General features: G+C 45.6%; 1 protein-coding gene across 1 annotated transcript in view; it reads right to left on the bottom strand.

The window, feature by feature from the left end:
* The window catches only part of DAPK1 (death associated protein kinase 1), a 210,118-nt gene that overhangs the window by 42,178 nt on the left and 152,334 nt on the right, over positions 1-15,606 (bottom strand). Inside the window, exons 12-18 of the mRNA XM_068552835.1 lie at positions 14,301-14,420; positions 13,745-13,843; positions 12,809-12,907; positions 11,125-11,223; positions 10,027-10,224; positions 8,484-8,681; positions 4,171-4,269 (exon numbers count right to left, since the gene is read on the bottom strand). Coding sequence (XP_068408936.1) covers positions 4,171-4,269; positions 8,484-8,681; positions 10,027-10,224; positions 11,125-11,223; positions 12,809-12,907; positions 13,745-13,843; positions 14,301-14,420 — 912 coding nt within the window. The remainder of the gene's footprint in view (positions 1-4,170; positions 4,270-8,483; positions 8,682-10,026; positions 10,225-11,124; positions 11,224-12,808; positions 12,908-13,744; positions 13,844-14,300; positions 14,421-15,606) is intronic.

The following is a 15,606-nucleotide window of genomic DNA, read 5'->3' as shown; positions in this document are numbered from 1 at the left end:
GTCAGGCAGGCTGCTGTGTGAGGAACAGACTGTGGACAGGGCAGGATGGGAGCAGGGACACCAGTTAGGAGACCAGGACAAGTTACACGTGATCATGGCCAAGGGCGCACAGCCTCATGGGAGAATCAGCGGTCAATTCCAACAGAGCAAGAAAGGCGGCGAATCACACCCACTGAAGGGGACTGGGAAAGAGGAGTTGTCCCAGGGCTCCAGTTGAATACTGGAAGATGACAAGGAGTTAGTGTTCCGGAATCGTCCTGACACCAATATCACGCACTACTATGTGCCTGGGTGCCCACTAGGCACTGAAAGGCTCTCCCTGTGAAGGCAGAAGCGTGTCTTATTGCCTCACGGCAGGGGTATGTGTGTGTACGTGGGGGCACTATGTGCAAGGGGTGGGGCTGGAAACAGAGGAGGCTCCAGAGGGAAGGAACAGCATGTGCCAACTGGATGAGGTGGGAATGAGCGAGGTCCCAGGACCTGCAAATAGTCCCACTCAGTTTGGTATAGCCAAGGCGGTGCAAGGTGAAGAGTGATGTGGGCAGTGGGCAGGGACCAGGCCATGGAGGGCACATCCTGAAGGCAACGGAGCCCCGGGATGATTTGCAACTGGAGCCCACTGCAGACTGGCTTTTCCAGAAGGATGAATGTGGTGCTGGGTCGGAACTGTCAGGAGGGCCATGAGGCTACAGGTGAGGGACCAGTTCCGAGGCAGAGCTGGTCCTGGGGGAAATACACAGTGAGATTTTAACCAAGTGGAGGCAGAGGACAAAGAGCTGTGAGTCCGAGAAGAATCCAGGATGTGGCCACCAGCGTGATGCCAGGGAAGAGAGCATCCACGTTTCCTGGACCAGACGACTGGATGTACGCAGAAGGCTTTTGCAAAGGGCAGACACTGAGGGAGGAGAGCAGACCCGGAGGGAGAGGATGCAGCATGGAGGTGGGGGGCCTTCCAGAGGTGGTGTCCACCAGGCTGGGTCCCAGCGCAGTGCTCAGGGGACAAGTGGGGCTGGAGACCCGGACATGGACCTGAGTTCTCAGGTGCAGCTGCAGCGCTGGGGCTGGTGAGAGGAGCAGGGGGCAGAGAGCGGGAGGGCAGCCGGCCAGGGGGGTGGAACAGCAGCAAGAAGACTTGGAGCTGGAGGAGGGCAGCAGAGATGGGAGGGGAAGCAGGGGCAAGTAGGATCTTCTTATCCAAGGCCAGAGAGAGTGTCAAGGAAGTGCCGTGTCCTGGAGAGATAACTAGACATAACTGCTGGCACTTAGGTGAGAAAGACAACAGAGAAAGGTAAGGAAGGAAGTGATTATAGTACAACAAAAGTCAGAGTGGGGCTTCCACTGGGGGCAGGGGTGGGGGTGAGCTGCAGCTGGGACAGGCCACCAGGGGTTTCTGGGGTGGCCTCGAAAATTCTACCTCTTGACCTTAGTGGGGTTACAAAGGTGTTTGTCAAATCCACCAAGTTTTACTTTTGCTCATGTCCTTTCCTTAAAAAAAATGTTTTATTTTACAATAAAAAAGTTTTGAAGGCGAGGTGACTGGGGCTTCTGCAGAGTCGAGGGAACTCTGGGAGTCGAGGACAGACTGTGGTGGGCGGAGGAGAGGTGGGAGGGAAGGACAAAGAGGATCAGACCTTCAGAAGACTCTTCTCAGTTATCCCGGCTGAGGACAGAGTGGGAGAGGGAGGGTAACAGCTAGAGGCGCTAGGGTCGAGGGAGGTGGTACCCGATGGGAAGAACCCTGCAGTCAGGCAGAGGGGAAAAGCTGGCCCGCGAAGAGGGCTGGGCTGTGCCGTCCAATAAGGCGGCAGCCCAGCCCACACGCGGCTCTGCGGGGCTGGAAACGAGGCCGAGCTAAGACGTGCTGTGGGTATAAAACGTACCCAGATTTCGAAGACTTCAATCAAAGAACTGGAAGTATCTCAATAATTTATAAATACTGATTACAAGTCAAAATCATAATATTTTGCACGTTATTGTGCAAAATACATTACTTTATATGTTACTTTTAACATATTAAAATATATTAGTGAAATGAATTTCCTCTGTTTCTCTTTCCTTGTCAGATGTGGCTACTAGAAAGTCTAGTATGACACAGGCAGCAAGCTGTCCTTCCATGGAGCCGGCCTCAGCCCGCAGCACGGCGCCTCTGTGATGACCCGCACCCTGCGCGGAGCCCACGTGGCTTTCCCGCCCTAGGAGACCCTCGTCTCCACCATGCCTGCTGGGGGGGCCATGCACGTCCAGCCCCACCAAGCCCCACCTCGGCCGGGCCAGTCCAGGCCGTGCTCCAGCTCTGCCGGGCTGGGGCCTTCCTTATCTCTCCACTCTCTCTGCGGAGTGCTCCTGACCCCCCTGGAAACGTCCCTGGGGACTCTGGCTCTTAATTCTCACAGGTCCCATCCAGTAACTGTATATTTACTGCTGTGACCCCTGGGTCTGACTCTCTCCCATTAGACTAGAGTTTCCCGAGGGAGGGGCAGCTTGCCTGACTTGGTCCCTCTGTGTTCCCTGTTCTGTGCCCGGTGCGCAGTGTATGCTCAGTATTTGCTGAATGAATAAACGTCTGAGGCCCCATGAGGTGGACTCATATGGACCAGGGAGGAGCGTCTGCAGTGAGCTGGGAAGGGTGGGGAGCAGGAGTTACACCGGAGGGCCTCTTGAGGGGGCGGCCAAAGGCAAGGGGAGATGACCGTGGGCTCACAGGGGTCAGGGGGCAGCCCAAGGACCTAGCAGAGGCCGAAGGTCACACATTTGAGAGGTCCCGGCCCACACTGCCAGGTGGGCAGGAGCAGCTGCTGGCATCTTCACAGCCATCCTCGACAGTTTACTTTTTATGAGGCAACATCTGTAACAAAAACATACTTCTCCCCATCAAAATGTACACCAGTGCTCTACCGTGGAGTAGCTGGACTGAGTGCCAAGACATGGATGGTCAGGGTTTGAAAATGGCACGTCAGGTCATTGCACGGCGGCAGGTGGGCTTGTGATGGGCGAGGAGGTGCCCTAAGAAGGGACAATCCCAGGTAGAGTGCTGGTAAGCACTGGGCCTGCAGAAGAGCCCAGCTCGAGGCTCAGCACTGCAGAGAACAGACCCACTGCTTGTGGGGAGGGAATCACATCCTTGTCACATTAGCGCAGCCAGGGAGGCAATGTCCTAGGCCAAGAGCCAGTACCCATTTTCTGTCAAGGGCCAGGTAGCAGATGTCTGGGGCTCTGAGGACCATAGGGTCTCTGTTGCAATTGCTCCTCTGCCCTTGTAGAGTGAAAATGGGCACAGACAATGTGTAAACAATGGGCGTGGCTGTGTCCCAGTAAAACTTTATTAAAAGAAGCAGGCAGCAGGCTGAATTTGGCCCGTGGTCCATAGTTTGCCACCCCCTGTATGACTCTCCAGCCTCAGAGCCCTGATTTTCCCAAGGTTGGCCACCATATTTCAAGACTCCGATGGGTCTCCTTAGAGAAACACTTTATGTCAGCAAAGTTCTAGTGAGTTTTAGGAATCTCCCACATGAGCAAATGGAGACTCAATCCACTGTTGGGCCTGAAACAACTCAAATGATAATGTTTCACTGCAGCAGTAAAACAGCAACCTTATCTCTTAGCGGACATATTTTTCCTCTTTGGTATTTCTTGAAATGTGAATCAAAGGGTTTCTTCTGCAGGGAGGTACCAGGTCTGAAACGGGGAATGTCGGGAGCGAGACACTTAAAGAAATGAGATTTAAAGAAATCTCATTTTAAAATATGTCGTGGGCCTAAGAGCAAAGCTGGACTTTTTAAAAAAGAGAGAACAGCTCTTATCACCTGTTCCCTCCACGCTGGGGGGACTTCCTCCTCCCTCCCTGTAAGGAGGGGGCACGTTTAGAAAAGATAAACACACAATCTAATAGAAAACACAAAGGCCTGTTGTGTAACACAGGAAACGAAAAGGCCAGTGGGAAACAGCAGGTGTTCCTGGCAGTGAAGTCTTGGAGGAAGAAGAGGATGAGGCATTATCGGGCTCTTAACCCGGGTTTGTGTGGGCAAATGTTCACGTAACTGCAGTGGAGGAGCTGAAGCTTAATGGCAGCCTGTCTGCTCTGGAGTGCAGTTGCCAAGCAATACCTTTCCCCTTGTGCCCTCGAGGCCTGAGGGGTTTGCAGTTGCTTTTTCCTGCCAGAGGGCTACTCACCGAAGTCAGTGCCTCCACGTTGGCGCCCGTCAGACAGAGGTAGCGGACCACGTCCAGAATCCCGTTGTTGGCTGCAAGGTGCAGAGGCGTCCGTCCATACTGGAAGAGACAAGAAAGACCCAGGAGAGTCCTCACGGCTGCTGCTGAGGATGACATTTATGGAGTGACGTCACAGGGCCATCATGGTGTAGGGATCTGGGATCCTCCAAGAAGAAATAGGAGGCGAGGTCTCCCTTCTCCAGAAACTTGCCATCTCCTCGGGGAGGCAAGCCAAGCAAAACATTTTCAAGTATTTCTCATTTAAAAGAGTAACTTTAAAATAAAACTTCAAAGGATGAAAGAGTGGGAGGCTTATCATAAGATAACTAAATTAAGTCTCCTGCTGCGCCAGCAGAAAGGAGGCATGAGTCAGGGCTCAAGGGCCCCAAAGTTCCGGAAAGATCTGCACCACAGTTCAAATTTAGATATAGCAAAGGAAAAAGGCATGGAAGCACAGCCACTGAAGACACTCTAATGAGGTGAAATTCCAAGGCCATACCCACCATTTTTTATGCCTATGGGTTCCCAAACCCAAGGCATCTGGAGGCACTACAGTGAACTCATGGGGCGCTGAGGAACATTTTAAATTTTTGATGGAACCAGCAGGTTCAGACACCAGGGAAACTAGTAGCTCCAGGTAGTTCAAAGTCTCAAAGTAGCTGGTACTGCCTTCCTTTCAATGACATCATGTATGCACAGCAGGGGGTTGGTCGCTGCTGTGATAAGAGGCAAATATCTTGAGAAAATCCATGTAGAACAGGATATAAGGGTGGTGGTGTCCACTCTGAGTCCAAGGTTTGAGGAGTTATGAGGTGACCAACAAGCATACACATACCATTAATATACAACTGGGGTTAATTAAGAATGAAATAAAAATAGTTTCCTTTCAATTTTTGTGGATCATTTATTCCCACAGCTACTAAGTTGTTAGGACATAAATACTAGGTTGTTTGCATTGAACAACTTAATAAACAGAACTTTAGGTATTTCTTTTGCTCTGGGGGAGCCATGAAAAAGATTACTAAGACACTATGGAAGTTATGAACTGAGCAAGTCTGGGTGTCTCTGCTTTATGCTGCTTATGTGCAAATACAGGTTTCTGTTAGGAAGTTAACACATGCTCAGGTAGAATATCCAAACAACACAGAAGGATATATGGTAGAAAAATGAAGCCTCCCTCCCCCTCCCCCTCCCCCAAGTTCCCCTACTCAGAACGAGCCCTACTCAAATCTTCCAGGCTTTTCTCTATGAATCCATAAATGGAGAGAAATAATCTGAAGAGCCAAGACATTAATCACACTCCACCTTCTATTCTGTCCCTTGCTTTTTTCACCTAACAATAGATTGTGAATACTTTTTCATGTCTATAAGGAAATCTATTACATTCTCTCAGATACCTGAATAATATTCAATATACGGCTATATCATAACTCATTTAGCCAGCCTGCTGAGGATGGACACTTAAGGTGGTTCCATTTCTTGCGATTATAAATAACGCTGCAATGTATGTGCATATTTATGTTTTCTTTACTGTTAGCTTCTAGACTGATTTAGAAAGCAGATACGAAGCTTTCAAATACCCTAGAGTTAAAGTGAGAAGGAAAGGAGGAGGTTTGGAAGACCTGGAGGAAGGGTTTGGATTTCTGTGTAAGGAAGATAGTCTTGGTTACAGGATGCATAGTTTTATAGAAGGGAAGAAGGTCAATGAAGAGGCGTGTGATGAATAAAAGGGACTAGGAGAGTTTACACTTTTGATGGCCCCCAATGATTGACAGAACAAAACCCAAATTCCTTAGCATTACATTCAAGGTCTTTCACCATCTGGATTCAGTGCCCCTTTCTAGCTGCCTCCCTCCTCTTCTTGAAATATGCTTTCCCCTCTTCTTCATCTGTCCAAGTCCTACTCATTTAAAATGATCACCTCTGAAAAGCTTTTCCCGGTTTCTTTAATGTCCAGATGTCCATGTTTCTGGAGCACCTGTACCTCTATCACAGCAGTGATTGCAATATGAGATGCTGTTATATTGAAATGTCTGTGTGTCTGTCCAAAAGCAGCCTGAGGGCAAGAACCATACCCTGCCGTCCATACCCTGCCTACCCCTACTCCCCACCCGCGCCTGGCACAGTGTTGTCACAGAAGGGCATTCATCAATACTTGGCAGGCACGGAATTCTCTTGCAGGCTCCTGGATGTGTGTGTGCATCTGTGTGTGTGTGCATGCACACACACGTGTGTATCGACATGCTTTTTCTACTTTCGCTGATAAGAAGAGCCAATCCAGAAAGGAACAAAGGGTTAAGGGCCGTGCACTCTGCATCATCCAGTTCCTCTCCTCTCCCTCATTTCCCAATGTGGCCGAGTAAATAGCCACTCTCCGGATTTTCACATGAGAAGAATGCAGACAAAGACATGTCTGTTTCACTGCAATGAGCGTCAAAAATAGTGACAAGTTCCTGTCACATACTGCTGACAGGGGTAGGATCTGAATGACCATTTTTATCTCCGGGGGAATTGAGTCCAGGTAAGGAAAAGGCAGGACACACCATGGGAAAGGAGAGACAGTCTGCCTATGGGACATGGGCCGTCACTGTGCCACCTCCACGCTGACAACCGGTTACCGGGGTGAGACCATGTAAAGCCAGATGTGCTTTCTGGAGAAATAATGCCTTTCTCTTACTTTTCTGTGCATCTTTTAAGCTCCCCTACAGCCCCCATCATCTTTCCTAAAATAAACAGTGAAAAAATGAACAGGAAAACAAGCTGACACCAACCCTTCTGAAGAAGGCGTGAGACCCACAAAGTCGCCGTGTACAATGGACAAGTCAAAGGTATTCAAATGAGTGCCACGAGGTTCCTAAAGCTGCTTTCTATTCATTTAAAGACTCCTGGAAGGAAAGCCAACGTCTTGATGCTGCTTAATATTACATTTAGTTTCCTCCTTAAGCCACTTATATAACTGACTTGGCAAGGTTAGAATAGGATAAACTAAGAAAGCAACCAGCAGCTAATGGATAAGACCTAGTATATTGCCTTTTCATATTTCCAGAATATGAAGATTACCAATTTCAATTCCCATTAGAATTAATCACATAATATGCAAGAGGACTATTTTTTTTTTTATAGAAGCATCATTTTCCAGTTGTTTCAGATATTAATTCTTTTTACCTCAAACAAATCATAGTAAAATTCTGCTGGTATCATGTCTACCATTTATAAACAAACATTTCCTGCAATTAAAAAATTAATTCTACTTGGACTTTGTTTTTAACATAATCGTAACAGAATAGTGCTTGCCTTTCATACAGTTATAGGGCTGAAACCACATGAATATCCAACTGTTCTATCATATTTGGTAATGAAAATCTAGATGGTATTCAGGGAAAAGAGAAGGTGTTAGCTAATTTCTAGGAGTCAGCATATGGGGATTTTTATTTCTTTATCATTCACCAAATGATAGTATCCTCTTGGTCTTACCAAACTTATTAAGCACAAAAAAGATGTTATGAACTTTTGACCATAAAACTCTCAGTGGGGGAAACTGAAGAAATCTGGCCCTAGGAATTTCAATCACATCATAACTCATTAGGTGTTTCCTGAAGACTTAGTGCTCCAGGAAGATGCCCCAATTTGTACCATGTTCTGATTCCTCTACAGGAGGGGACGCGCATGTGTGCGCACACAGGCACACACGCACGCATACACTCTCTCTCTCTCTTTCTTTTCTTTTTTTTTTTTTTAAATTAATTAATTAATTAATTTATGGCTGTGTTGGGTCTTCGTTTCTGTGCGAGGGCTTTCTCTAGTTGTGGCAAGTGGGGGCCACTCTTCATCGCGGTGCGCGGGCCTCTCACTGTCGCGGCCTCTCATGTTGCGGAGCGCAGGCTCAGTAATTGTGGCTCACGGGCCCAGTTGCTCCGCGGCATGTGGGATCTTCCCAGACCAGGGCTCGAACCCGGTCCCCTGCATTGGCAGGCAGACTCTCAACCACTGCGCCACCAGGGAAGCCCTCTCTCTCTTTCTTGATGCCCATAAATGGTAAGCCAGGCTCAGCAGGAAGTACTTATTAATGTAATTTTCTGTTACTCTAGGAAATTATTCAAAAGTCGGATGTAAAATATACTTAAAGTGGAGAGCCCTATAAAAAGGAACAGGTTCATATAAGCAATACTGACTTCGAACAATGAAAAGATGCAGAGAGAAACTTGCCCAAACCCGGAAACACGTGGACAGACAGACACAGACAGACTCTGCAGGGATCTTCCTTCCAGCTTTACCTTGTTGGAGAGATCCAAATTGCAGCTGGCTTCACAGAGGGCCACCACAATCGGCACGTTGCCATCTTTGCAGGCCACGTGGAGGGGGGTGTTGCCATGCCTGTCTTGGAAATCGACGGAACAGCCCTGGCTGATGAGAGTCTGGATGACCTCCATCTGACATCGTCTCACAGCAAGATGAAGAGCTATGTGTCCGTCCTGCAACAAACACCAGGGGCCGTGAGCGCTTTCGCTTGGGCATGTGGGCCTGGCCGCTTGCCTTTCCAGCTGCGCTGGGCCAGGTTTAATTGGCAATGGGACCATTACTGCAAAGCCTGAAGGAGGATTAAAACCGTGAACTTTACTCCTGGTGGGGTCAGGGCGAGGCCCCATACATCTCACTCTGAATAATCACAGACCAAGCTGACCGTCAGCTTAATTAACCTAGGCTTGGCCAGTACATTCGGGTAGGAAGAGTCCACACTCCTTTTTGTCTCTGCATTTATAGGACTTAAGTTATTTTTGGTACTCCAATGGCCTGTTTTATCAAGTATTTGAAAAACACTTTTCAAAACATTTGCTCAGCAATCTTTACTAACTTCCTAAGTAGAAAGTTTATTATTTTATTTTACAGCAGGAGAAACTGAGAGAGCAAGGCGACTTGCTGTCATGTATATGAGCATCAGCCTGGGATTCATTCCACCTGCTATAGAACCCCCGGTGAAGAAACGTGTCAAGTTTTAGGAGCCGGGTAGAGGGAGTTTGGAAACATCTCTGTAACGTACTTGTTCTAGGGTTGCTCAATGTCAGCACTACTGACATTTGGGACCTGTCCTGGGAATTGTAGGCTGTTCAGCAGCACCACTGGTCTTCATCTTCTAGATGCCCCACCCTGGCTGTGACAACCAAAATATGTCTCCAGCCACTACCAATGTCTCCTGGGGGCAAGGTCACCCCGCTTGAGAACTACTTCTCTGTACCCAGAAAATAATCCACAAGTGGCTGTTCCTAAGTTAACCGCAGTGTGCCAGATCTAACTATACATAGCAACATCACAGCCTCGTTTTAAGTACAAGTTCACAATAAGAACAGATTATGCTGAATTTGCTTAATTAAAAAAGGAAAACCTGGCCTGGAATTGAGATTGCCAAACAAATAAGAATAGTTTATTGTTTTTCTACAAAATAGCAGGTGATGGAAGTAAATAAACCACCTATTTCTTTGTCTATCTACAAATTAATAGTGTGTTGCCAATTTCAGTCCTAAATGAGGATTTGTCTTGGGCTCTGTGATCATCACTGTACCTGCTCCAAAGCTAAAAAGGCTAAAAATAGAGACCTGAGTCATCTGACCAATTCATAAATTTTGTTACACCCCACAAATGAATATTAATTATTAAACAGAATCTAGAATCACAGAATCTTTGGATAGGAGAAGAGAAAGGATAATATAACTTGTTGCACTCAAGTTTGTTATTTTAGGTAAACTAATTCAGAAGTCTTGTGGTCCCTCCAGCCCCCCAGATCACTTTTCAACGAGTGGGATATATTGACCCACTAAGTACCTTGTCAGATGCATTAAGGTCGGCTCCGTGCTCAGCCAGACACTCCACGATGTCGTGGTAGCCCCTGGCGGAGGCTGTCAGGAGGGGGGTCTCTCCTTCTCGATTCTTAATGTTCACATTGCAGCCAGCTTCACAAAGGGCTTTGGTCACAGAGTAATAGCCATGCCAGGCAGCACAGTGCAGGGGTGTTTCTTCTTCCTGGCCAAGGAGACAAGTACATAGAGGAGGAGAATGCAAGACTATGAAAGAAAGTACAGGCATGGTGAGAGTCTTGGCCAAACTTGGCAGCAAACTCAAGGCAGCGGATTGAAAGCGCTTGTAGCTATTGGAGCAAAACATTAATGTGAAAAAATGGGCATGGGTCTGATGGCTTTCCTTAATTCGAATTCAGCTTTCTCAGCATTTTACTGACAACTGACTTTGCGGAGCCCACTGGAACCAGCGGCTCAGCTCTTCTGAACAATAGAGCCTCTGCGTGGGTGGATTTATATCATCTTTCTTGTAAAAGTACTGTCTGTCCTTTACTTCATTGGAGACTACTAACCACGGGACAGCACTTCTCTGAGCAAGAACTCTTCTAACAATCTTAATGCCTCAAGATTCCTGTCATGTATATAGCATAAAGATGAGTCACATAAATTGATTACTGCTCTGGCAAAGAAGGGACCAAGACAACCAAGCTTTAACAAAAATGGTTGGTCATGAGGTCTACATATTCATGATCAACATCATTAGACACATGTATCTGTCTACGAGAGGCTGCTGTACTGTAGTGGTTACGAACACAGACTCTGGAACCAGACTGTGTGGGCTTGAGCACCGGCTCCACCACTGTTGAGCTGTGTTACCTTGGGCAAGTTCCTGAACCTCTCTCTGCCTCAGTTTCCTCATCTATAAAATGAGAATTATAGGGTTGTCCAGAGGATTAATGAATGAATGAATGAATGTTAGTGCTTTTGTTTGAGTCCCTGCCCTCTGCAATCTAAGCAGAAAACCTAACTTGGATAAAACTCCATAAGACCCAAACATATCATCTGGCTGCCTGTATACCCATGCAAAAAGCAGAAAGAAGTGAGGACATCAGGTACCATGACCCACCTTGTCTTGGAAGTTGGGATTTGAGCCAAAGCTGCACAGTAACTGAACCACATCGGCATGGCCATAGCGAGCTGCCACATGAAGGGCTGTCTCTCCAGACTGCAAAAGACACAGCCAAAGATTCAGAGCCCCCTGGGAGCCATCCCACTCCCACCCATGCCTGGCTCCACATCCTCCCCTGAGGTGGTACCTGCCCCTCTCAGGCCAGATGCCCCTTTGGTGACTGGGCCAAGGACCCTGGGGTGGGGCACCCACTATGTAGCTAGCGTTAAATCCACACACGTGGCTCATCCTGTGTGTGATAACCCTCCCTCCCTAAGCAAGAGTGAATTCCCTTTTTTGTGATAGCTGGTCTCAATTTTCTTTATATACTGACACTTCCAGCTATGTGATTTTTTTTCAAAACACAAAATTCCTTTTTTAATATTAAGTTCTTTAAACACAGGGTTTTATTTATTAGCAAGTTTCTGGTTTCATTTTGTCTATGTTTAGAATGTAATTTCTTACATTCTCAGAGATTTTTAAAAACATTACCATTAGCCCATACAATAACATTCTATGAATTAGTAATAGATGCAACTTCCTTAAGATATTTTATTTATATCTGCCATGAAACTGTCAGAATAAACTGATCTAAAAACATAACAGAATGAGATACTTGTTGCCACCCGACAGAAAACTGCTATAATAAATGTATGTTGGGACTTCCCTGGTGGTCCAGTGGTTAAGAATCTGCCTTCCAATGCAGGGGATGCAGGTTTGATCCCTGGTCAGGGAACTAAGATCCCACATGCCACAGGGCAACTAAGCCTGCACGCCGCAACTACCGAGTATGCGAGCCACAACTACAGAGCCCACGTGCTCCAGAGCCCACAGGCCACAACGAAGAGCCCGTGCACTTCAACGAAAGATCTCAAGTGCTGCAACAAAGACCCGATGCAGTCAAAAATAAATAAATAAATAAATATTTAAAAAATAATAATGAAAAATAATAAAAAAAAATTATGTCTTTAATGTGAATGTCCTCCCTTAGATATGGTGCAGTGCACAATCCATACAACTGTATGTGGCAGCCCGGACTGAACATGACAAATCAGTCTACTAGTAGTAGAATCAGAGAGGGGTTGCATAATGGAATACATAACAGATGAGAAAATCGGAATCTTAAGTTCAGGTCCCAGCCCTGCAATTAATTCACAGGGCCGCTGTGTGGACTGAATGAAACATGGGTACGTGAAAGTAAGGTACCTTCCTAAACCAATAATTTTGATAACATGTTTACCCCAAAAGCCTTACTTTACAGGCATTGTCTCATTAACCCTTCTAGTGCCAGTGGTCGTAAGGTCAGCACTGTCAGTCACATCAAAGAGGAAGAGAATGGTAGAGATGTGCACATGGCGGGTCAAGAAGAGGACCAGGACTCAGGTCACTTTCTGGTTGTCTTTCTGGCTGCACTTTGAGTTTTCATGTTATGGGGAAGATAGTTCACTGCTTATATAACGTGGCAACCACTTGGCAGATTTCAGCTAAAATCAGATTTTAATATTAGACTAAGCCACTAGCAAAAAGAAACTTCTACTTAAATTCCATGTAGGAAGATTTTGGTCCTGAATCCTTGTTCTTTGGGTCATGATGCAGATGGCATGCCTTTTATTACTTTCCTTAAGAAGAGAAGTGGCCTTACCTTGTCTTTAACATCCAAAGGGCATTTGTTCTCATTGAGAAATTTCAAGGTATCTACGTGGCCATGCCGAGAGGCCCAGTAGATGGCATTGGATCCACCCTGTACAAAAACCAAGGCAGAGTCACATTCCCAGACTGGATCTGAATGCAAATATCACTCAGTTGCTATATTTCCCTTCCTATGTGATGACAAACTCCAAAGGAGCAACTCCCAAGAGGAATAAAACCCCATTTCACTTTTCAGTTTGACAAAGGGACCAAGGTTATGTAAGACGTTAACATTCCAGGAAGCTGGGTGAAAGGGATAAGGGAGCTCTCTATACTATCTCTGCAGATATTTTTTGGTAAATCTAGAATTATTTCGAAATAAAAACTTGTTTTTCTTTTCCTAAAACCTTCATTTCAACTTCTGGTTAGAATTCCCTATATTGTCAAGGGCCAGATCTAGTCCATTTACAGCTCAGTTGAAAGTCTGTGGAAGCTGATGACAAACCCGTTGTAATGACGATTAGCTGATCATCACTTGTGTCTACACTTCCAATGTGGTCTACACCTCAAAGCATATCCTCCTTACTCTGTTGCCCTAATTAATGTGTGGGCAAATACATTTCTGATGAGATTAATTGGATAATTAAAACATTTTCAATGTGACATCAAATAACACCGCTGAGTAAATATGATCAGTAAGGAGTCAATCTGGGACAGGACACGAAGAAAGGATGATGTCGAGCAACAGAGCCACGAGGAAGATGAATGTTTGCCTTTTTCTCTGTAACATGTTAGACAGGAACAGGCTATTCAAGTAGTTCATCTTCCTTTATAGGAAACTGAGATATAAAGTAGGGCATATGTGTTATTTTTCTCTATTACCTTTTGATTCGAGACATTTGGAAATACTTAAAAAATTAATTCATTTGCAATAAAACAGAATTATGACCTTATCCTGGATATCGATTCTTGAGCCTCTTTTAATGAGCAACTGTAGTATTTGAATATTCCCACAGCCAGCAGCAATAAGTAACGGTGGTGTCCCATGCTGGAAAAGGCAAGAAAAAAAAATAACTATTTTTCAGGTTTGGTAGGAAAGGAAAAGCCCAAACTACCCCTGCTGCCCCAGACACCTTCCTGTGTCTCCACAGACACAGGACACATTCCCGTCCTGCGTGACAGGAATGGAAGACAGTCAGAAGGACACAACATCTTCCTCTTTTGGATTCACAATCAAAAGTGACATTTTCATTTGCACGATGAGTACATTTAAAATTTCATGGTTAGAGGCGAGTGCTAGGTGCGTGTAGAAAGGCCCTCAATGCAAAAAGACTTTATTCCTAACTCAGCTCACTTTCTAAGCAGAAGTGACTTTCCCCACAGTATGGAGTTTACAACAGTAAGGGAGAATGAAGAGCAGATGGGGTCTTTCCACCTTGGACTTGGTGGTGCCCAGTCACCATAACCCCCCGATCCCCACTACCCGTGGCAGGACAGCATCAGACCTTGTTGGGTTGGTTAACATCATAGTTGGACAAGGAGCCCAGGAGGTGCTGCAGGCCTGGGACATTGTCATCGTTGATGGCATGGATGATAGCTTTCATCACGAAGGAGTCTTCCTCATCCTTGAGAGAGACGTGGAAGAGGGAAAAAGTGTTAGATTGCTGGTCATGCTGCTCCTTTTACCAACATCAGAGAAACCAATGCTCATTTGTTAAAAGGAGCGTTCAGGGGAAAGTAAGCCATTTAATCCCCAAATCCACCTGGTCATGAAGGGAAGCAGGAGGTCATTTTTTTTCCCCTTCCATGTTGGGAACTAGCAGCACCTACTATTTACCTGTGTCTTTATGTTGCCTGCATTATAACCCAGAGAGCAAACAGCTCTTAAGATTCAGATTTAGAACAACGATTGATGACAAACTACACTTTGTGTTTATCTTAGGAATCTTTAAAAACATATAGTCCCAGAAACCACTGTAGAAAATTTCAGGTCTAACTCAGATTCTAAAAACCATAGAACCAAGGAAATGATATCTTTGAATAAGAAAGTCTTACTTTGTAATTTTTGCAATTACAGATTGTCATTTTTTGAGCACTAGAAATTCTTCATTCTCTAGGTATTCTACAACATAGCAAAATTCTCTGAAAACTGGCTACAATTATTAAAAAAGAAGGTCTGAGGGCTTCCCTGGTGGCGCAGTGGTTGAGAGTCTGCCTGCTAATGCAGGGGATACGGGTTCGAGCCCTGGTCTGGGAAGATCCCACATGCAGCGGAGCAACTGGGCCCGTGAGCCACAACTACTGAGCCTGCGCGTCTGGAGCCTGTGCTCCGCAACAAGAGAGACCGCGATAGTGAGAGGCCCGCACACCACGATGAAGAGTGGCCCCCGCTTGCCACACTAGAGAAAGCCTTCACACAGAAATGAAGAACCAACACAGCCAAAAATAAATATAAAAATAAATAAATTAAAAATTAAAAAAAAAATATATATGAAATGCTGAGAACAGAGGCCACAAACTGGCAACCTAAGGGCCAGACCCACATGATGTTTTTTTTTTAAAAAAAAAGAAGGTCTGAAAAGGGGAGAAATGTAAAAATAAAGGCCAGAAAAAGGAAAATGGATGCATTTCATTTACAAAGAGAAAATAATTAGATACTGTGGAACAGTAAGTTTGTTAAATTTTTGCTACTTTGTTAAAGTACTTTCTTAAATATATATAATAAGAAATTTGCACGATATGGTAAATTAAAACAAAAAAAATAAGCTAGAAAAGTCCCAAACAAAAGTTTTGGACTTACAGAGGTATTGC

Source organism: Eschrichtius robustus, chromosome 10 (assembly GCF_028021215.1).
Source record: "Eschrichtius robustus isolate mEscRob2 chromosome 10, mEscRob2.pri, whole genome shotgun sequence".
Classification (NCBI taxonomy): Eukaryota; Metazoa; Chordata; class Mammalia; order Artiodactyla; family Eschrichtiidae; genus Eschrichtius; species Eschrichtius robustus.
This window is presented reverse-complemented; position numbering and strand designations above follow the sequence as displayed.